Source organism: Falco punctatus (assembly GCF_963210335.1).
Source record: "Falco punctatus genome assembly, chromosome: 15".
Classification (NCBI taxonomy): Eukaryota; Metazoa; Chordata; class Aves; order Falconiformes; family Falconidae; genus Falco; species Falco punctatus.
Window position 1 is genome coordinate 20,384,059 of NC_137595.1, and position 23,792 is coordinate 20,407,850.

General features: G+C 44.9%; 1 protein-coding gene across 2 annotated transcripts in view; it reads right to left on the reverse strand.

The window, feature by feature from the left end:
- Positions 1-388: 388 nt before the first annotated feature.
- Positions 389-23,792, reverse strand: part of TRPC5 (transient receptor potential cation channel subfamily C member 5) — a gene marked incomplete at its 3' end in the record, with an annotated part of 97,700 nt that continues 74,296 nt past the window's right edge. For both annotated transcript variants that reach the window (XM_080365905.1, XM_080365904.1), the window contains exons 7-11: positions 20,006-20,201; positions 3,783-3,989; positions 3,570-3,611; positions 1,782-1,871; positions 389-1,123 (exon numbers count right to left, since the gene is read on the reverse strand). In XM_080365905.1, coding sequence (XP_080222031.1) covers positions 389-1,123; positions 1,782-1,871; positions 3,570-3,611; positions 3,783-3,989; positions 20,006-20,201 — 1,270 coding nt within the window. The remainder of the gene's footprint in view (positions 1,124-1,781; positions 1,872-3,569; positions 3,612-3,782; positions 3,990-20,005; positions 20,202-23,792) is intronic.

Genomic DNA, 23,792 nt, shown 5'->3' on the forward strand with positions numbered 1-23,792 from the left:
AGAGCAGGACGCGGAGCCGATCAGTTTGGACAGCAGCAGCGATGACCCAGCAGCAGTGGGACGATGCTGACAGCGCTGGAGAAATCCTTTACTGGGCCACCAGTGCGTCTGAAGTCTGTGTGGGGCGAAGACTAAGACTGCATCTGAAAGGACTGCTGTGGGGGTACAGTGACCTTATAAATGGTGAAACCTTTAGTATTTGTGAGTGTAAAAAAAAAAAAAAGTAAATTAAAAAAGGTGTGGAAGGCTATAAAATAGGCTAACATGAGTAGTTTTACACTTTTTTTTCAGCTGTGGACAGAAAGAAAATAGTAATGCTGGACTGGATGACAGCAAACAATTACAAATAATTGGCTAAGTTTTCCAGCGAGTGTTAAGATAGCTTTACTTATAGCCGAGTTGTAACGTGATCATCCTGCCCGTCTTTCCACTGGTTTATAAACAAGTCACAGGCCTGTCCCCATGAATCAAACACATCCTCTGACGAGTCTATAAGTTTGGAATTAGAGGAACAAATACTGGAAGCACAGTGAAGGGAGCTGGTACAAACCACAGGGCACTCCTTGCTCTGTCCTGTAAGTCTTGTGTTCCCACTGTAGTCCACCTCACTGAGGTTAATTTCACTTTTGGAACAATTCTCTTCTTTCTCTTTATCAATCTGAGAATATTTAATGTCTTTCCACATGTAGTGTGGCTGAATAATTCCGTCTGAAATAGTGTACATGGGTTCTGAGTTTGGTTCTGGTACGTGTCCGTTCATCTTGGAGAAAAGCAGGCCCAGTCTCTTGAAGGACTCCTTCTTGGAGCTGGAAAGTCTCTGAACTCTGTTCCCGTTTCGGACGAAGGAGCGCTTACTGATCCCATTGCTTTTGGGCTTCTCTTCCACCATATCGATCCCAGACATAGTTTTAATTAGAGCAGATACGTTGAAGTCCTTTTTTTTGTTGGCTACACTGAAAGACACGCTCTTGGCTTTGGATTTTTCCCCAGCACCATCCTCATTTGTTTCATCCTTTTGGGACACCTCTGTGCTGCTGGTAGAGTAACTTCTCCTCTGGGGCTTCCTGTTTCCTAAGAGGTCAAGAACTTCATAGCGAAAACTTGAGATGTCCTGTTTTAATTCCTAGGGCAAGAGGAGAAACGAGTTATGCTCAGCGGCTTTACCTGTGACACGAAGTCGCACTTACAGGAATACCCCACCTTCATTATTCAGTGACACACACACACAACACGTATTGGTAATCCTGGGAATGGGAGACCTCGCGAGATCTTTCTCTCCAAAGGCTTCGCAACCAGCCCTTTTGGCCAACCCCCTCTGCCCACCCTCCCCCCAAAAAAAGTCAAATAAGGCAGTTAGAGAAGAGGGGCAACACTGCTGAAATGTAGAAATAGGGCAGGAACCCTGTTTAGCTGATAGCCCCAACTTTAACTTCGTTGGCAAGTGTTCTCTGTGTGCACTAACCCAGACTCGTTCCTTGTCTCTCTGGGTTAGGAGTAGGAATGTGACGTTGACTCAAATCAGATACTTCATTCCTACCGTTTTCCATTGCTTCTGTCTACGTAACATGTTGTATATTAAAAGCTGGGAGGCAATCATATGAGAAGACAATAATATTCTCTGCCCAACGCCCCCCCACCCCGCGCACATCCTATATATTCTCAGCTGCAGTAATAGCCCGATTTCCACAGCAGGTTACAAATCATCTTCACAGTCAGTGTGAAGTCTGCAAATGACTTCTTGTATTAATATAATAAATTATTATTAAGGAATAATAAATTACCTTGAAATTTTCTTCTGTTAAACCTTCGTTGGTTTTGGAAGTTCTTATCATTGCCGCGACATATCTTTTTACAAGATTTCTTATCACTTCCTGGAATAGGAAATAATACGAGTGACTCAGCTGCTGCCTCAGAGCAGACTCTATTCTTAATGGCATTTCACCGAGTTCTGACCGACAGTGGCTGTCCCGACGCTGCTGTCTAAAAAGAAAATCACTTACCATTCAGACCAAAACACTTTCTTTTAAACAGAACAGACCTTTGGAAAGGGTAATACACCTTCCTTCTCGAATGCTCAGTTGTTAACTACAGTGAGCAGGTATTTTGTACTCGTTTTGTACATGTAAAAGTCGCTGAGAAAAGTTTCTTGATGTTCTTAACTGTCCTCAAGCCATTTAACCTCAGCTGCTGAGAGTTTTTCAGGTTACCGTTCTCATGTGTACACGCTGTGTATCCTGACAGGCTAAACTCGCCATTTGAAAGTTGTTTATCGGGTATGTGAAAGCCAGGGAGGGTACGCTGACAACAAATAACCTGAAGAACAGCCAGGACCCCACGGGGCAACACACATTCATGTTAAACCACATCTGCCAGCTGCCTGGGTGCTCCCTAATGGCAGGTTAGAAACTCCTTCAAGGCTGCTGCCGTGTCTGTGGACAGTGCTGGAAGGACCAAGTCACACCCCCAGGGCCTCCTCCGAGGGCTCTCGTTCCTCTGCGGTACCTGGGCTGTTGTTACGGTACAGCTTTGGGGCAGGATGAGATCCGTCCTCTGTGTTCGTGCACCTCCGTGCTGGCTTTACAGGTGCAAACTGGTACTTTGAGTTTGTCCGCTTATCTGTGCCAGCCAACATACACGGAGGTTGAGCTCCACATACAGAAAATACTCCAAACCTTCCCTTCATTCCCCCCCTTCTCATAAGAAGGGATAACAAGCCTGAGCAGCACCAAGCGTGAAGATGGGCTCCGCACCAAGGTTTTCCTGGGAGGTTTTTTAAGAGATCCCACTGTTGGTACCCGTAAGCCGTGCTGTGAAGTCAGGTAGTACCAAATGTCTGTTGTCAAAGGTGATTAATTATGTTAAACATCAACTTCAGATAAAAATACTCTTCAAAAAGCAGGAGGTGTCTTAAGTAAGACAAATTACTAATGGCTTTTAACAGCATAGCCTGACGTACCACCTAACATTCTGGAAAGTTTTTTTTTCCCTCCAGCACGCTGGCATAATACATCACACTGAATTCAAGTACTGAAGCTGCTGGTTTTAATACCATTTCATCCTTTTGTAGGTTGGCTTTAATGAGCACTTGATGTCAGGCAGGCGGAGAACAAACAAAACCAGCGAGATTCACTAAGGGACCATTCCTCCTTCCTGAGCTGCCCAAAGGAAAATCCCAACCAGTCTGAGTTAGGGATGCCTTACAAAAAGAGCAGGAGAGGAACAACTCGGGAGCGCGTACAAATGCTGCAGGAACAGTTCTAATCGGGATGGTGTGTCAGCCTGGTCCCCCAATGGCACTGGGGATGTCACTTTGACTTCAGCAGCCAGACTGATACCTGGCAAGTTTTCCACTACTTCAGAGGGGGTGAAAGGCTAGGAGTGATTTACTGAGCCATTGGGAAATGGTTCAGTAATTATTTAGGAAATGTTTTAATCCACGATAAGCAAAATATTCTTAGCGGACCTATACTTATCAAAATACATTCTAGAAGCAAGCAAGAATGGAAGTATTAGAAAATGAGCAGGAAGAAAAACCAGCAAGTAATAACTTTATGTGCTCAAAAGCGTACCTGGTAATGTTGATTCTGAATCAGGTTGTCAGCGTGCCGTTCCTGGAAAGAGAAAGGCACAGATATGTTACCTGTTCAGTCCTGTCTTTAGAGCTTCCGAGCACATTACGATCCAGCAACCTTCCTCCGCACCAGCAGCGTGGTGGCCCTTGCAATCCTGAACATGCACGAGCACCCTCGAAAAATGAAGTATAAAATCACGCAGCTCCTTACTGTGAATGTTTTGAGGTTCTCATGCCTCTTCTGTTCATTGTCGGAGTCGTTGCCTGGGCACAGCTGATTGTGAATCCACTTGCAAAGGTACCAGACTGACTTGGGACTCGGGACGATGTTAAAAGGAGGGGGCAGGGTGGCGCCTTCATCAAAGTAACTCATCCAGAGCTTCGTCCGTGCAAACTTCCACTCAATATCCGCATGGTCCTGTGACAGAAGGAAAGAGACTATCAGTAGCTTCAGGCAAGCTTTCCTGGAGCAAATGTCCACGGCTGAGGAGGTGACACGTGAGCAATAAAGGATTTCTCCAGCTGCAGGCAAAGCAGTATCGCTTCTTCCATCTCCCTCGCTGGGGGTGTACTTAAAAAAATCAATGTGAAGTGTGGCTAGAGTGCAAAAATACCAACCACTGAGAAATGAGATGACAGCAACATTCAGCAAAATGAATTTCACATGCTAAAGCCCAACTTTGTCCTTTAGAGGTTGTGCTTGTTAATTGCCAATACAATAAGCAAGAAAACACATTTCTTATTTTGCTTTTTCTAGCACTTTTATTATCACAAACTGTTGTTTCTCATGTCCAAATCCAACGAATTCTCACATTCTTCCCTGGAATAAGATCTATAATGTTTTTTTGATTTGTTTGGTTTTTATAGCATCCATTAAGTCAGCTCTTGATGAAAGTGACACATTTTAAATCTTGCCTCTGCATTATCCTTACACAAAACAGAAGACATCTTACTGCACAGGTTTTGTGGTGGTTTTGGTTTTGTTTCATTTATATTATCACCATGCTAGCTTGCTGTGCTCTAGTGTTTTTCATCCCAACAAAGTAAAGGTAGAAAATTAGTAGCATCAATTTACAGCTGCACAGATAAGCATACAGTCCCTCCAGTCATCAGGACATGAATACTGAGTCTATGCAAGACACTGATCTTACAGACTGCAAAACGGTGATCTCCAAATCAAGTTATTTGCAATGTAATCTGTGGAGCCAACAGGCTGATCTGCCCAGTAACAGACTGCATATTCCCTTCAGCATCAGGGCAGAGAGATCTACCTACAGGCTCCGTTCAGCGACAGACTGCAGCTTTCAAAATGGATGTCATGCTGGTTTGCACTAGTTTTAAAGTTAAAAGATGCTGCTGTTTTGTATGTTCTGCAGAAATTCTGACATTAGACAGAGAAGAAATAGTTTGAAGCCTTCAAGCCAAGCAGTGCTGAACACAGCTTACAAAAGTACACTGAATTTAAGTGGTAAATCTGTGTATTGTTATCACTGCAGAGTATGGTGCATGACATTTTGGCTGTTCAGCATTTACGTTAACAGTATCTGACATGAGATTAAGCCAAAGCCGTGATGATCTAGGCTAAGTAACAGCACCAGGCAGGAGAAAAGGACAACGCGGGCCTTTAAGTTTCTGAGGAGATCTCAGCCAGGTTGGAACTAGCAGCCCTCTTGAGTGAGGGATGCTGGGCTGCAGGGCAGCAGCTCTCAGAAACAAGCAGTAAAGTGTAGGACAGGGAATTTAATAAAATATGGCTGAACATCATGCCCAAAAAATTACTACACTGGCTTCTGGCTACGCTCCAGTACTCTGACATGGGTAAAATATGCTTGCATTTTGACCGTGAGGGGCAGCTGAACTCCATTTCAGTAGCGTAGTCAAATTATGCACAGCTCTCAATTTAAAATGACTCCCTCAGCGGCCCAGGAGCACATTAGTCTCTGCAGATGGTCTGAATCAGCCCAGAATACTATTATCCCCTGCCATCTTACCGAAAGGGCTGGTTTCACGCCATGGGTAGACCAGAGAAGCAGCCTGCCATGCCTTCTTTTTGCCTCATACATTATCAGACCCTGTAAGCCGGAAAATTGCAGCACCACTGTGAAGTATTAGAATCCGATGCTGGTGGAAATGAAGTTCTAGGTAGTAAAAACGTAGTTTGCAGCAGTAGGAATAATTGCCACCAAAAGAGAAAAAAAAAAAAAAAAAAGAGGAAAAAAAAAAAAGTCCTGCTCAGTTTTTCTTCATTTGTCTACCTGCAGGCTGCAGCACGCTCAGCAGAGCTCAAGGGGAGCAGGGCAAGCTGTTCCTCCTTCCCAGACCCGGGGTTAGTGCTCCGAGCTCCACAACCAGCCCACAGGACGACTCCTGCCTAATGACTGCCCAGAGTTAAAGGCAGAGCTGTCCCAGCCTCTTCCAGAAGCAGGGCTGGCTGCTCCCTGCTCAGTCCCAATGGCTCGCTCATGCCCATCATTCTACCTGGACGTTTCCTGGTCCGGGCAACTTCAGCTGGAACAGTCGTCAGCAGAAGGATGCCCAGCACCACACGCCAGGCGAGCCAAGGGTTGAATTTTTAACAGCCACAGTGTCTCTGGGGAGGGCACCCTGCCTGCAGGGGAGGCAGGAGATCAAACCTGGCTTGCAGAGAAGGGGCCCGAGCGGCAGCTTTCTGCGCTCCACCTGGATGCACCCGCTACCAGGGAAAACCCAGCGGTGGCGGCGTCTTGAAAGGCTGCGGACAGGAGGGGCAGTGCTGGTTCAAGCACCTAAAGCATTCTGCAGGGGAATAGCTGCCTGACACCAGCACTGAGCTACTCAGCCCTGCTGTGAGTAAGCCTTTCTCAGGGTGTGCAGGAACTACGGACACCTGGCAACACTGATAGCACTATCTGGGGCAGCTGGAGAGTTTAGGGCAAGTAGGTAGGTAGGTAGGTAAGTAGCTGAAGGAGAGTGCAAAGACTGTCCCTTTGGATAGACATATACATATTTTATGTTCTTTGTTAATACAGAAGTAGGTGTAAATGTCCTATTGAGAAGTCAGAAAGGAGAAGGTTATAAATCCACCCTTCCCTTCTAGAAAGGTCCAGGGCTGGTGGTGGGGTGGGATCAGGTGCGGCGACTCGGCAGCCGTTCCCTTCAGCACGTTATAGAAAGGGCATGTCCTGGGCAGAGGCCGTTGAGCAGTGATGGTGGATGCTGTTTGTAGAGGATAAGGCAAAACTGTAGTTTGGGGATTGCAAATTAGTTTCTGGGAAAGGAAGGAAGAAAAGGGCTAAAAGAGTTTTTCTTCACAGAGTGTTTTCTTTCTGTTCTTTCATTTAACTTAGCTTGAGGGGACCACGTGGGCTTGGCCAGGACTTGAATGCAGATGCTGGGCAGCGCTGTGAAACTTAGTGGGAGCTTCCCATTGGGAAGTGTTGCAGCTGGTCTGAACAAATCCCTGTTGATCTGAATGTGCCTGTGGCTGAGGCTGGTGGATGCTGGCCTCAGCCCCCACCTGTATTTCTTCCTGTGCAGTCTCAGTCTAAAAGTGCAATATAACCTCTCTTAAAAGACAGACCCTCTGTACAAAGCTCAAAGTATCCCCTCTTGCTCCTTCTCCCCCTTTGCTGCTGCTGTGAATCCCCCAGGGTTTACAAACTCAGGCTGTCTCAGTTACTCACCTTGATGTTTTGAGAACCTGAGTAAATCAGATGAGAGCTCCCGGCAGCAGTTTTGTGTTGGAAATATATAGCAGAGAGACATTTCAATTTTACTGAGGATGTCTTTGCGTGCCAGGAAACCACCATTTTCTTGGTTAGAGCTCTCTTTAGTGCTGTAAGCAGTGAAATCTCCACACAAAACAACAGCTTCCGTAGCTCTCCACCCTCTGTCGAGTACCAAGAGGACCATGCTTCGGCCATCGTTCGACACCCAATTCAAACCTGAGGCCCTCCGGAGCTACAGCCAGCGCATCAGTCAGCGCGTGGGCTGTGAGCGCAGCCCAGTGGACCACCAGACGTGCTCCAGGCTTTTCGTGCCTCTCCCCAGTAACTGCAGGCAACTGGGCAAGATCCACATTTTTGAGAACTGCCCGAGTCTGAGCCTGCTTTGCACCAAAGCTGTTGCAAAGACTGCACCTAGGTGAACCCTCAGAGCAAGCTCCTGAGCAGCAGTACAGCCAGAGTCCGCACGCAGACGGTGTGTGGGAGCCCGCTCCCAGGGACGGCCAGCAAGGACGTAACCCCGGCAGGCTTCAGGGGAGGTGGGTTTCGGAAGGGAGAGGCCAGAAGGAAGCGCAGGTGCTCTGCCCCTGCACGGGGAGCGCTGGCAGAGGGCACGCATGCACCAAGGGGAGCTCAGCGGTGCAAGATGTGCCGTGCGGCGCTCCGCCGTGGCGAGGGGCTTTGGGCAGATGCACTGCGCAGCGAGGACAGGATGCTCACAGACCTGTGCTGTCTCATGCAATGTTCTTAAATGACGTGGTAACAATTTTTGATTTTGGTAACATTTATAATAAGCTAAAGAAACATACCCACTAGCTTGGCAAGTGTGACATCGTTGCTTTAGGAATTTAAATCCAAGCTTGGATTTCACTGTCCTCTCTCTGAGCTTCTTTTGCTCTTGCCCTTGTTCCTGTCACCATTTTCTTTCAAGCACTGCTCCTCATTTCAGCTATAAAACACTACTTCTTAAGAGGGCTGAGTCCTCAAGCTCAAAGAACACATGAACTCAAAGAAACAAGCGCTCGGCTTCTCTGTGAGAAAAAAACCTGTATCACTATCACAATGCGAATGTGTCATACCGGCCACATAATCCTCTTGCAAATCTCTGCCATTTGAAGTGAGAATTAATCTCCCGTAAAGATTTCCCCGTGGGATTGCTGAAGCCATCTTACTGTAGCAGTGTGAGGATTTTCTAATTCAGTCAAAGTGATGTATTCACAGATGTGCCAGATTTTAAATAATTACCTGCTACACTAATTATCCAGGATAATTCAAGCATTAATCTCCATCTTCATCTCTGTGTAGAAAATCTGTTGTTTATATTTTGTGAAATGTTTTCTATAAAGATTTCCATCACCATCTCCTTGCTGAGCCATATGGTTTAGATCCTACTTTGCCAAGTAACCGCCAGCTTCTCAGCTGGTGCTGACCCAGCCAGCACAGACCCAGCAAGGGAGGACTGTTCCAGTTCTCTGCGTGAGGTGGCCACCACTGCCACAGCCACTGGATTCCTCAGCCTCTTCATGGGTTTAGTATTTCAGCTCCCTTGCAGCTGAAAAGCTGAGGGAGGAAAACACTGTTCCTTTTAACTTGGCACCCAGGAGGTGAAGTACAGGGCTGCCCTGTGGGAAGCCTGTGGCAAATTGGCCACCATCTCGTGGACTCCTGAATTAGCATCCCTGAAAGCACTGGGATAGTCCTGAGTTTCCTTTAGCTCAGCTGGAATGGAGCATGGCAGCTCCCTGCACTCTTCGGTTGGCTCTGGATTAGGCAGGTGTACAGCCGCGGCACTAACACGCAGCTGAAACATAACGCTGAGATGACGTAACTGGGCAGCCAGGCACTCTGGCATCTCCACCTTTCCACCGGTAAACAATCACAAGATAATCAGTTACTTAAGCTCCTCTCCGCTACACAGAGGTAGGTGCACAAGGGCTTCTGCCCCTTCCCCTCAGTCTGTTCCTGGGATGCAAATCCTCCCCGCGCCCCCTTGGGAAGGATGGTGTGTCACGACACCTCGCATCTTTCCAGCCGGCACAGGAAGGGCTGCGTGTGCCTTTCTTGTGCTTTATTATACAACAGTCAGTGGGCTAAGCTGGAAATCAGGCTGCTGCCTGTCAGCCGCAGATACAGATGGCTGTGACAATGCCCTCAGGACCAGGCTGGCTGGCTGTGGCTGAGTGCCTCCGAAGGAGTCACCAGAAGCTTTCCAGTTGTGCCAAGAAGGCTGGCAGAAGCCAGCGTGATTTCTGCATCAGCAGTGGGACTGCTTTCTGCTTCTGTCCCAGGAGGTGCCAGCAGCAGCCCCCCAAGATTACGAAGTGCCCAAGCTGTAGTACCTTCCTCTAGGACGGAAGCAGGAGATGCAGTATTCACCTTTAAAAGGTGCTTGCTGACATCCCTTGTTTGCAGCGTATTGGGTAAGGGAGGCTCGTTGCCTTAGAGGCACAGGAACTTCAAAAGTGCTTTTTTGCTGTGTAATTAGCTGCGCTGCAAACTGTAGGAGAAATCATTAAACTCTATTTAGTATATTTCTCTCTCACGTGCCTCTTTCTTGCTCTTTGCTAAACCCAGAACAGGAAACAGCACAGAAAATATATCAGTGATGGCTTTCAAGCAGGCTAGCGTAACAAAACATACCCTTGCGTGTCCTGAACAGAAAGCATTGTAGAAGGAGGGCTGGGAGAAAGTTAATCTTTACAGAACCTGACACAGACAAACTCTTGCGCACTTTCAAAGCTGTTGATTTTGTAATAGGTGTTGGGCAAACTGGTAATAACATCAGCAGAGCTTGGGGGTTTAATGACAAGCTCAGAGAAGCAAGCAGCAAAAATCCAAGCAGGCTATTTGAGGTAAATGATGATTAATATTTTTCAAAGAAAAATATGTCATAGAAAGAAAAAAAAAAAAAGTCTATGAGAAAAATCAGGGACCTACAAAGGCAATTAATGCATAGGTAATTCAGCTGCAGCTGACAACAAATGACTTTGCTTTCAAAGCTGGGGATGACATACTGAAGGATAAGAACTTAATAGGATCAATTTCAAAAATAATACAAGAAAAATTACTAAAGGAGGACAATCTAGCATTAGAAAAAGCAATTAGAACAGTTAGGGAATGAGACAGCCAGAGAAGAGATGAAAGTACTGGCTGGAGCAGAACCCCACGCTGCAGTGGGCAGAGCAGACCGAGTCCTGACCAGACGTTCACACCAGGGAAGCTGGGGTGGCCCCACGCCAACACACAGCTTTGAAGAGGAGCATGTGGCAACGCTCTGGGGACACCAAGCCCACGGCAGATGCAAACCACCATATACGAAGTGCAGGAGCACCCAGAGTGAGGGAAAACATGCCTGGAGAGCCGCAAAGCAAACCCCGTGCACGAGCACGTTGCAGGAGAACGGGCAAGGGCAGGGCACGCGGCACGGGAAGGGAGCGCAGCTCCCCGGGCAGCAGCTCAGCCGGGGGCGCAGGGCGTTCTGGCTCCGGCACCCAAAAGGAGAAGGGCATTCGTGAAGCGTAGGCAGGTCCTGAAGAAATACCCATAAATTAATACCAGCACTGGGATACAAGAAAATTAAATTCTTGGGCCAGGATACAGGTAAAGACTTGATTTTGGAAAAGAGCTATCCTTATCTGGTAAAAGGCAGAAGGCAGCAAGGCCCTGAAGTGAGGAAATTGAACAGCACAAGGGAGAAAAAACTCAAAATCTGAATTTTTACATAGCAGACATTTCAGATAAGCCATCAATGGGATTGTGAGCCTTAAAAACTTGAAAGCTGGATGAAGATCTCAGTCACGGTAGAGCCCATAAAAGGACTCACTGTAACAGAGGAAGTCAGGAAAAGCTTCTTTAATTTTGCCGTGTCCGAGGTCCATCACTTCAAACACATCAAGGGAATGGCCAGTTCAGTGTCAACAACACACAGCACAGCGACTGCATTTATAAGATGAATAAAGGACTCCCTCCTGTAAGCATAGGCAAAGAGGCTTGGGAATTATGGAAATGGGGTAGGTCACTGGTTGTAATGGCAAAGAAAACCACTGGCTTGTGAATACAGAAGGTCAGGTGAAGAGCAGAGCTCTCCCGCCCGAGTGACACCGCAACAGGCCCATTGCATGAGCTGTTCCACTGGCCATTGCTTCCCCAGAGTGGACCTGCACACCGTGAGCTGGCTGATTTTCCCAGCTCTGGGGAATCAGTTTGTACTTGGAAAATGCATGCTTTAGCATCTCTGCCATCGCTGCTATTTATATCTCGCATGTGCAGAATATATTCATAATTAAAATTTTTATTACAGCTTGCAATGCACTACGTTCCACAACGTATTTAGGTTGTATGTATGTATCAATTACCTTCCATCTCCCACCAGCATACTGGATGGAAACAACGATAGCTAATGAGAAGGCCAGGGAATATTATATTTGAGAAAACACAGCAAACTGTGGATTGTGCTGGTTTTAGTGCAGTTAAATTATTTGAACTGACACCTTTTTTTTTCCTACAGTCATATTCCCAGCAAAGTTCAGTTTTTATTTTAATAGTCAAATAAATCAGAGCAGTAGGAAGGTCAGGCAGACAAATAGTTCTCTAAAAAAGTCTCAGCAGGAAGAAACAATAAGAAAGATATCACTAAGGCTTTGTTCTTCCTGCCATCCATTCTCTCCCCTTTATCACTGCCTGATAAGAGCCTCTTTTCATGCTGAAAGTCAGAGAGATAAGGTGCATCTATGCTGATAATGTTAACTACCTCCAGCCAGGTCAAAATCAAGTAATTCACACATGCCTGTAGCAGAATGGTGGGCTGAGAAGGTATGTCTAGCTCAAAGTGCTTGAATGTTGATGACTCTATTAGTACCACGGCAAAAAAAAAAAAGAACTTTGCCTCATTTCTACTTGCATGATTTCCAGAATATTATCTTTGATCTTTTTCTGCATAGCCAGTCAGCCTGGGATTTGACTCTTCCAAGGAAGAAGAAATGTCTTGAAATTTATTGCTGGACTGGTGGGAATCAGACATGAGGGAGAATCCAGTACTTCTCTATGCCCCTCTTTCTTTATTTCTTGGTTTTGTTTTGGTTCCCCCCCCCCCCCCCCCCCAAGAGAAATTAGCCCCAAGAAGAAAATAATCCCAGTTTGGATCCACATGTGAATTTCAGATCCCAGGGTCCAGTCTGTACATTATAAGGATGTGATTTCAGCTAGGAAATCTGATGTCAGCTGCAATAAAGGTATTTAAAGTTCTAACAGTTTAGTTAGCGTGTTATTTAGGGCCATTTGTAACTTTTAGATCTGAGCCCTGATTAGGAATGTCACAAGGCACATTTGATGGTCTTTGCCACTGACTCTTCTGCTACAAAAACGTTTACCAGAATATCTGCTCACATGGAGCTGACCAGAAAGATAGTAACACAGTGGATTCATGACTGGTCTGATGCTGGGAGCTGGCTTCATGTGTTGCTGGATTTTCCCTGAATCAGAGCTCTAAGCCTCACTGTACCTCCTTATGCTTTACAACCTTTTAATGCTCATATATACACAGCCTTTATATCCCTTCCTGAAGTAAACAAAAGAATAAAATTATTATTCCCAAACTTCCATAGTTAAGTAATGAAACCATGTATGTATATTCAGATACCAAATGCTTTAGTATTTTGCTCTTTTATGACCAGTCATAAACTGCCTTTTCTCAGCAAAGGAGCGGAGATGGACTATGTCTTTTATTGAGCCTGTAAAGGTCACGGCACCAGTGGGAGAAGCAGGTGCCCGACACCCCTGGAAGTTGCGCAGTCACTTAAGTGCAGTGCATGAGCTTAGCTGCCAAAAATTGCTCAAAAATGAAAAATCCTAGCTAAACATCCCAATCGTTTAAATATATCCTTGAGCCAAAAGAAAGGGAACCGTTATAAATGGATGAGATCACTCCAGCCTCTAAGTGAATCCCGAGCGTGCAGACAGCACTGGTTCAGGAGGTGAAGCCCCTCTTTCCTCCCCAGATTCTGAAAGCAGGGTCTGCAGCTGGGGAGCTGCGGGGGACTGGACCAGAGCACAGAAATGCAGACAAGGAGCCACAGCATCCAGCTTATTAGAGATCTTCCTGTTTAATTGGATGGAGATGTATGTATCCTATTTCACCTATATAATCAGCATCCACTTATTTGCTAGATTGCAGCGTGTTGAAAAGGAAGTCTGTGAAGAACTGGCATCTAAAAAGTCACATTTCAGAGGATGCTTAATATAGCTGTTCCCATTGCTCAGTACCAGGTGAAAGCTCTTCCCAGATACATCCCTTTCAGTTTTCCACTGCTTTTTCCCCCAGTGACATTTTCCCTTTATCTTTCACTTTTCCTCTTCTGTCTTTTTAACAAAAGTCCCCTTGATCCAAAAGCACAAGATAATGCTGATTGAGTTTGTCAGGCCTAAATAAAAGATGGGATAATGCAGGGGGCTGCAACCTATGTGGTTCCATCTGGATACTTCAACTTCTATCATGTAGCAAGAGCAAAACTTGCTGTGCTGCTTCGCACGTAACGGGCAGAGAATTATTGACCTGTCATGCGGGGCACTGGTGTGTTAACTACACCTAAGAAAACACAACCCACCCGTATCAGTGCCAGCAAATTCCCTGTAACATCTCAAATCAGCCAGGGGTCATCTACAGATTGCAAGCTCATCTTCTTTTTTACTTAAATGTAATGTTTCTGCTCCTCTAAATAAGCCCCGGAGTGCTTTTGCCATGGTGGTACACAGGGTCAGATAAATATCTGGGTTTTCAAAGATCAAAAACAACAGAAGGGATTAACCTTCTGATCCTGCTGATAATGCTCATATGAAGGGGATTTGCAGGATTGGGCCCTAGGATGGAGAATTAGCTTTGTCTAACAACAGAAGAAAGATGCAGCATGTGAAGTCAGAGCACATCCAGTGCTTCCATTTAGAGGCTCTGCGAACACCAGATGAATATTAACAACTTGATTCAAGTCCATGGGTTATATGTAATTAGGCCAAAGCCAGCAAAAAGACAAACAGTTCTACACCTTCAAATGAATACTTCAGCTTGCTAACAAAAAGCAATTAAGCTGCCTGCCAGTCTAGAGTGAGGCTCCAGGGCTAATTTCGCAGGCCTCTCGCTGTATGCTAGCATCACAGCACGCTACTGCTGCAACGTTATTTCCCTTCACTTTCAAATAAAAATCTGCTGGGAGGCCCCCACATCCAGCCACAAGCTCCAGGGAGAGCGCCCAGCCTTGGGAATCAATCCCACTCCTCCAGAGATGTGCTACACTACTCAGGAGGGAACTAGAGAGCAGGGGTCCAGCATTTCTTCACACGTATTGCACTCCGTGGGGAAATGGAACAGCAATCTGCCTGCCCAAATGTCACAAAAGGCACCAAGTAAGTTCAGGAGAATTTGCGATTTCAATTAATTGTTACTGATGACACAGATGAGTTTTGGGAGTGCAGTAATTGAAATCTGGGGAATTACAGTTGCACTGTAGAACAACAAAAAAAAGACTTGAGGGTATTACTTGCACCTAGAACACAGGGTCTGCACATGGACAGTGACCAGCAGGATGTGTGTGTTGGTCAGCTGGAGCCCCTGAGGGCCATAAAACCAGGGGCCAAACAGCCAGCAAACAAAAAAAAAAAGAGCCATTTAAGCCCCTTTCTAGAGCCTAGTTGTTTTGTTACACCATAAAAAGCTTCAAGAGACATTAATTCCAGCTCATATTGGCAACAAGAGTACAGCAAGAGCATAATTTCATTTCCTGCAGTATGACGGAGTTAAAAAATAAACATATCTTAATTACTCCTAAGAAATTCGAATTAATGGTTCTGAAATGGGGTTTGTGACATGAATGTTTCCTGATGCTTTACAACAGCTTCGATTTCAGTCCAGGCTTTGGAGCTGGCCTTAACTCTATCTGGGTTATATGGGGGACGATCTCCTACCCCAAAACCTGCCACAGGTGGGGACTGTCCAGCTCTGTATCTTGAACTAAGTTTATTGATTCATAAAATTCTTCCTTAGCAAAACCACCAAGAACTATGCAGGTCATGAAAGCAGAGGAGGCACATTTTTTTGACAGTCCTGAGGATCATAGATCAGAGTGGGGAAGAGAATTTCTACTGCTGTTGTGAATTAAACTGGGTAACAATTACTGTCACGGTGCTGCGGGAGTTCAATTGGCGCAGAAAACTAGAAGAATTCTTGTGTTTTGTAGACCAAGAAAATTTTGATATGACTTCCTGGGGAAATCCAAAGTTATCCTGGAAACAATGTAACAGGGAGCTGAAAAATCTTTATATTCCCCTGTGCTTTAATTTTTAAGCTCTTTACTCTGCAAAAATCGAGAAAGTTCCATGTACAACATCCCTACACTTCGAATCAAGATTTCCTGAAAGTGATCACTTCTTCTTAGCTGCACACACCGTTTCTATTTACTGTACAGCTTTTATTTTGCTATGCAAAATATTTATCATTTTCACTCCTGTCCTCCAGAACACATGCTAATCCACGCTATTTCATTCCATAATTTCAAACTGCACCCCTAGTTTGGTGTCCAGTGCCCATATTTCCCAATCTGAACACTGACAACTACGTTTCAATTCGGTCATATGCTCTGCTCCAGAGATAGGCTTAACAAAATTAAGCATGCAGCTGTCCTCTGCAGTAACAGCTGTCCAGATGAATCAGCTTGAAATAACAGACACACACAAACCAACAGCAGGATACAAAATACAATATACAAAACAACTTCATAACTTAATACATACTGCTAGGATGAAGTCATTATTCCAGCATCACACCTACACCACATATTACACACTTGAAGCTGTAACACCATCCCTTTCATGCACAGCAGTTAAGAGGTAATTTTTCTCAGACCTACTTTGGTGTGACGCTGTCCCTAAGGTATATTAAGCATCATTGTACTTTCCTAAAACATCTGAAAGCTCTCTCCTTAACCTGTCAGTGGGATGCCTAGTGCTGCAGTGCTGTTGTGCACCACTTATTGCTCTAACTCACCTGGAACTCCGATTACGAGTTCACAGCCCTGTGGTTTTGCTCCTGAAGATGGGTCTTAGTTGCCGTTCTTCCATCGATCTTGATTCCCATTGTTCCTTCGGCTGCGGAGTCAGAACTGTTGGTACAGTTCCAGTGACTAATTCCTGCATGGCTTCCCAGAATATCATGGATGTGTCCATAAGGAACATGCTTTCAGAAAATATGCATAGATGGCTAATTCCCTGCAAAATAAACCTGCACCTAGGGCACCAGAAAGGCCAAAACGCACCTGCACCCCAGGACCCCCTGTAACATCCACTATTACATTGTTTTGAAAAAATTACAAACTGGCAGAAGGATTGTGTAACTTCAGATGCAGCCCAGTGGCAATCCTATGAGAAATAGCCTATCACATAAAGTGTCCTCATTACCCACTCCGTTACTTTGTCATTTTACGAATGATGGAGCCACCTGGCTACTCTCAGATAAGTTGCATTGTCCTTCCTCTTGTCATCCTGGCCTATTCCTCTTCTATTCATCAGGTGATGGTATTTCTGTCACGTCTGGGAAGGTATTGAAATGAGAGACCTGGCAGCGCATAACATCCAGTTGCATTCTGTGCTGCTTGTATAGAACATTCTGATCTTCACATATTGAAACAGCGCAAAGTGTATGGAAATTTTGGTGTGCATTTGGATTTTGTTTGCTTTGTCAGTGAAACAGTGTCTCCCACAACCAGCTCTTGACAATGGTTTGGCAAAAGAGAAAAATGGGCTGTATGAAAAAGCCCAATATTGAAACTGCTTCAGGGTACCCCTAGAAAAATACATTTATTCAAGTCTGAAATAGCTTAGTAAAAACCCCAACAACATTATGGCAGAAAAATTCTTCCTTCTGAATCAGAAATCACTCAAAGCCTTGTGGAGGTTTTACTCTTTGCTTGCCTTGCTCTGTCTTCCACAGACACCCTGCGGTTTCATGCTGTGTGCAGACAGTGCTTAATTAACTTTCCCAGCCCTAACCCCCATACTGGGGAGGCACAACGAAGAGGAACGAAGGAGCAGCTAAGACTCTCCTTTCTCTAACCTCTCAGCAGAAATTCATGTATGTATGAGAGAACGGGGGAAAAGCTAACCTGAAGAGTAACTGCTACAAAAGTATTAACATATTTGTCCCTGGAAGAAAGGAGGGGAGCGAGACTGTTTACAATGCTGCAGTGCCACTGGCTCATTAACAAGTGGAATTAATTAAGATGTCCTAACCATTCCACTGCAGGGAAATCAACTAGCAGAGATGCACTCTCATCCCTGCTATCTAGCTCATTTTATTTCTCTGCAGAGTCCTGCACACGGCACAAGATTTTCTACTGATGTATTTAAGAAGGAAGACCTCCACCCAGCTCCAAGGGCTTCTTTCCCCTCCTCCCTCCCTGGAATGCTGTCATTCCATGGGTATTCGATGTGATATAAATACCAGGAGGAAGAAATGCCCAGTCTAGCAATCAGTCTACTGTGATTCAGAAAGGGGTAGACCTGATTACAGGAGGTTAACAAATGACCCACAGATGTAAAGCTCAACACTTATTAATTAATTGTTTTCTTCAGGGAAGAGATTAATTTATGTTTGCCCTTAGAAGACACATGAAGAAAACTTGTCCCCGGGAGAATGCTGTGAGCATGCAGAAATACTCGCTTCCAAAACCAAGCTGCATGCACCGCTCAAGAAGAGGCTGGAAGTGACTGCCTCTTGCCTTCCCAAGAAATGTCACTGCTCTCAGCAGCAATTGCAATATGACAGCTTAAGTGACAAAGAAGTGTCCTGTAGCATTTTCACTGTCATTCTGAGTAGGGGGCTCACGCTGAACTGCATGTTATGCGTCGGTTATCTGGTGAGTTCAGTCCTTCACCCTCGGGTCTCTCCCAAGCCCACTTCCTGATGGAGCAATTCACTGTTCCCAACGGCTCCATACACAAAAACATTAATATAACAGTCAGCTCTGGACCATTCACTTCAGTTAATTGTTATGATGGGTCTCTCTAAGTCATGTGAGATTGTTTGTAATGTGTCATTGCATCACTCAAATTATTCAGGGAAAAGAATGATGAGTGGTTTGCATCCCAGTGAATAGCAAATACTGCTATTCTTACGGCAGTCTTAGGTTTGGGCTTTGTGTCAGTGACAAGCCTATGTGATGACAATAAAGGAAGGGGAATGGGAGAAAATGGCCAAGGAGAGTATCTTTGTTTTCTGTCCCTCATTCCAGTCTCCCTGGAATGTGAGGAGTAGCACTGAACAAAGAGAAAGCACTTAAAGCATTGAAACAGACTGATAAAGCAGTGATGCCTTTGTGATAAGCTGCTTTTCAGCTCATTTGGAAGGTCAATGGTCCAGTTTTTCTCATACTTTTTAACATGATAAAGATCAGGTGTCCAAAAGCATCACCGATTTGACTGGGTCTGTGCTCAGTTTGACTAGATAACTAAATTCAGGAGCCACTTGAATCAGCAGATGATCAACAGCAGTTGTGGAACCTGTTCAAGCAGAAAACCCGATGCTATCCTCCTCTGTGTGCTTTAGCCAGGAAAGGATCTCACCCATGTATTTCCCCAGAGATTTGTCCAGGAAGTTGTGAATGGAAATAGTAGGAGAGCTGGTGCTCATTCTTCTTCTCCCTCTTGTTTTGTCTTCTATCTTCTAAAGTAAATGCAAGAGTCACCCAAAGCAGAGATGTCTCTACTCTGCCTGTACTTCTGAGTGACCAGCTGAGGACACTAATGACTTTCCTAACTCCTGTAACTGTTCACGGATGAGGTAACACTCCATCACCTCACTATCTCTGAACCTATCATGTGTAGGTGTCAGGTGTGGAAAGTAAGTGCCCACTGGTTTACCTTAAGCACTGTGCACACAGTATTTATCTTCCTTCCATACCGTTTCTGTGTAGCTTACCTGAAGAGCCTTAAAATGCTGCTTTAGTTTTCAATCTATTGACAAATTTAATCCTCAGTGTACAGATTGGCTTTTAGGTACACAGAATGAGATTACAGTGGAGACACCAGTTCTTAACATTCAGAGGAAGATAAAGTTAAGCTTGAAACTGTCTCTAGAGCCAAGTGGCAGCCCTGCGCTGCCTCAGCTCAGATCCGTGCTGCACTCACTGAGGTTACCCAGGAATATGAGACTATGGGTCTACAGAGTCAGCTGCCATGGGACTGGCTGGTGCTATAGATGGAAATGATTAATTTTCAGTGGGAAGACTGTGGAATAAGAAATTACAGGACTGGGCTCCTGACACCAAGTTTTCAAACAACAACAGAAAAACAGTAATAGAAGAGAGAAAGAAAAAAAATACACCACCCACCACCCCAAGTTAAAACCAAACATCAGGAAGCAGTGGGAGGGTTTCCCTTTATATACCCTCTCTGCTACAAAGTGTATCAGCTGCTAAGGATAAGGTGATCAGTGAGGTTACTCTACAGGAGAAGACAAGGGCAGATCACAGCAGAGAAGCCTTTTCCAGCTAAGAAGCATTACAAACAGAGCAAAACCTCCTCCGCTAGCATGATTCAGGCTACCAAGCAGAAATCCCAACTATATGCTGTCAAAAACTGGGGGCAGCCGTCTCCAAGCATCCCAGAAGATACACACTTGCTAGAAGCCAAACAGATGAGGCACACGGAGAACAACAAAAGCAAAAAGAGAGAGAATGAGGTAACTTACAGCAATGAGCTGGTAGGAGTTGTTCATCATGGCTATGAGCATGTTCAGCAGCACAACAAGGGAGATGACATTGTAGGTCCCAAACATAGTGGCCCCAACAAATTCCGTGAATTCATGTCTGGCTTTCACGTTGGTGACGTAGAGATTCAGCAGACCAAACACAGACCAGAAGAGTGACTGGAGGGTCTCAAAAAGTCTGCAAATAAAACCAGATATTTACTTGGCTACTTGACTCTGGGGAATGGAAAACAATGCAGGTGGGGAACAGCTAGACACAGGGAGCCTGGGACACCACAGAGTGGCTGCTCAGTGCAGCCATTTATTCTCCCTGGGAGGCAGTCTGCACTCCAACCACATCCCATGGGCCAATGCATGGGACAGCTGTGTCACATCAACATTTGCTACCCACCTGAGAGCCCTGTCTACATCCTTGTGAGATGCAATGAGCCCAACTGCCCTGAAGGAACCCGAAGTTCGCTCTACACACATGCCACAATATATTCTCTCTAATTAAATTGCCGTGCTGGGATATTGTTCTTACCTATAGATACAAACTCACCTGTCTAATCAGTGACTGCATCGTTAACATGTCTGCAGAGTAAACGTTGAGGGAACAAGTACAGCATGACCATGGCAGTTAACCAGCGCACAGTGCACAACAAGGCACCACAAGGTAGGAAATGTGAGTAAGCATGCCCACTTGCACCTTTTTGCTCTAAAGCAGGCTGAGAGCTTGCAATTACTTCAGCTGCAAGCGCACCAGGCCCTGCACGTGGCCCAAAATGCTGGTCGCTCCGGCTTGTTTGTGCAGCAGCTCCCACGCACCACAGCACAGTGCCCTCGGTAGCATGCTGCAACAATTGATCAGTAATGACTCAGATGGAAGAGAGTCATCACATTAATCCAGCTCAAGAGGTTTTCTTCTTTTGAAATCTTCCTTCCATAGATGAACTAGACCTGACCTCACTGTGCTTTACAGCTGATGAGATCATCCCAGGTCTCTATTTGCTTCAGCCACAGACAACTGACCTTTCGCAATCACGTCAAATACATAATCAGCAATCTAAATAATTGCTCTATTTGGGCATCTTTGGTTTGGCTTTCCAAAATACGGCATTTATATCATCAAAAAATGACATTTATATGCCTGTTTAAGAGTTTCCATTTTGGCCTGAGGTCAGTAGGTATTTTCAAATACTACTACTAGAAAAATCAACACAAATAATTCAGATATTTTATTTGACATACCAGGAATCTGTTCTCCCAGCTTCTCTGGGCATGTGTTCCACTTGCACCCTTGTGCTTTATATGGGGATTTAGTTTCTTTATATTTTCTGGACATATCTTAAGTTTTTCATTGGCCAAAATTATAAAGACTTTTCAAAGCAAAAATCCTTTCTCCCAGAACTCAAGCTCTTTGTTAGATTTATTAAATAAGTGAGGTGGTAAAGTAAGGATTAACCAAAGAATGCTAAAAATTTCTCTATCAAAAATGATGGGGTGCTAGCTATCTTTTAACTTACTTTAACTATTAGCAGCAGAAGTACTGATTAGGCTGTAGGCTCAGGGAGACAGAGGTTCCTGTCACAAAACTGAAATCAGTCTTAGCAGCAATCAGTGCATGCTCTGAATTCACAGTATTCACCAGGAATGTAATTTGGGCCCATACTAAGGCAAATATATCCACACATGGACACGTAGTTCCTCTTGAAAAAGACAGCAACTGGGTTCTGCAACTTTGCACAGACCTAAGGCTTGGTTACTCTTTTCTTGGTGTTTAATGACAGATCAGAACCACAGTCTCTTCTCAATGTGTTTCAGGTGAGTCTCACACTGCTTCAGAGAAGCAGCTTTAGAAAAAAAAATTCTGGAAATTGTGAGTGAGAGACTATCGACTATCCCCTCCTGCCGAGTATATTTTGGATCTTAAGCAAATAGGAGAATAATCTCAAAGCTCCACCACTCTCCAGGGACTTAGAGACAGCAGGTGCTGCCTTCTGCCACAGGAACCCTCCTGACCTCCTGCAGTCCCTGGAGAAATGGCCCCAGCAACCAGCATGACCCTCCAGCGAGGATGACACAGCAGGCAGTCAGGTGTGACTTCCTCAACCCCTTCCTCCTCTTCCTCTCCCTCTTCTTCGGTTGTCAGAATCACAGCAATAAACATATTTCCAAATTGTCTGCCTGAGCAGTAGACACTTTGCTTTCTAAGGGATGGTGAGGCCAAAGCATAAAACCTTAAATTATTCATGACTTCACCTCCTTGCTGTCACAACGGAATATTACTTTTCCATGATCTGTGTTTGCGATGCAGAAAATTTCCTCACCAAGAAAATATTAAACCCATCCTTTGGGAGTAATAGGAAACAATGCACCAGTAAATAGGTGTCACATTTTAAACAAGCTGTACAAACACAAGTGGCATCCTGCTTTTCCTTCCCTTATAAAATTAGATCTTATTGTGTGACTGCCTAGAAATGCTGGTAGAAATCAGAGGGTATTGACTGAAAGCTTTTTACATTTATTCTTTCATTAGGGATGAACTATGAGCAAACTTGGAGGTTACACCAGCTCTGACTTGAATTCACTCCAGCCATGTTTGCTCTCCTTAGCCCAACAACATAATTTTCTGTTTTGCAGGTTGCTCGCACTTAGCCAGTCACCCATGCTGTGCATCTGCTCGAGGGCCAAATGTCAGCTTGTACTGGGGGTGTTAATAACGACTATTTAAACTTTTAAGAACATGTTAAATAAATTTCTTAAGCAAGTCTCAAACAAAAAGTAACTGCAGAGCATTCCGTCCCCTGCCAGGAGACCTCAGTCCTAATGGATACCCTCCCACTGCGATTTTGTTTTAAACAAACCTCTGCCATAAAGGCTGAGCCCCCTCAATTTCCTTTCTGTGCTACATTCTCCTTGGCAGGGGGTTTAAACTGAATGTTAGGGTGGGAGAAATTGTGGTCTGTATTTAAGCGGTTCTGCACACTTTCTGTTAAGTGGCGTTTCTTAAGTGGTATCATTTCTAGTTCCCAAGATATTACATGTTCTTACAGACCTGAGGATCTTTTTTTTTCTTCCTCCTGACCCAACACTCTTTTTCTTTAGTCAAATCCTGCTGTTGTTTTTTCCACTAACCTGCCGACAGTGAAATCCATAAAACAACTGGTTTACAATGGAGACAGGTCCAAACCAGCATGCAGAACTGAACACATCTGTTCACCTAGCTCCAGGGAAAGGCAGGCTCTAGTCCCAAACTTCGTGGGTTTGGCCGTTCTGTGAGCTAGAAGCTGCCACTTAAGAAACATTGTGCTTGCCAGACATTTCTCCCTCTGGCTGCTGCATCAATATGGACATAGATCAAGAAATAGTGTTTGTTATTTAATTCCTTTGCAAGGGCAGCACAACACATTTCTGGGGCAGGCGAAACAATTAAAAATAGAAAAAAGACTGAAGTCTATAATTCTGTTTTTTATTAGCACAGTGCAGTTGCATTCACTTCCTCCAGATACAGACAGGTTTCATGAGAAAATTAATCAAGCCTATGGTGTTCCTGCCCCGTCCTGGAAAACAGCAGCTCGTCTGGTCTAACAGGTCATGCTGCTCTGCTAAGGCTGGCCACTTCTTTTAGGGAGGAAGCCCAAAGGACAATGCTAGAGACTCTTCCAACCCAGTCATGTGGCCTCAGCCATCATCTGCTTTTGATAGCAGTGCAAATACGTCACAGCTTCTTAACCTCAAGCCTTCAGCTGAGGAAGGGTGGGGAATTATTGGGCATTATGACAAGTTT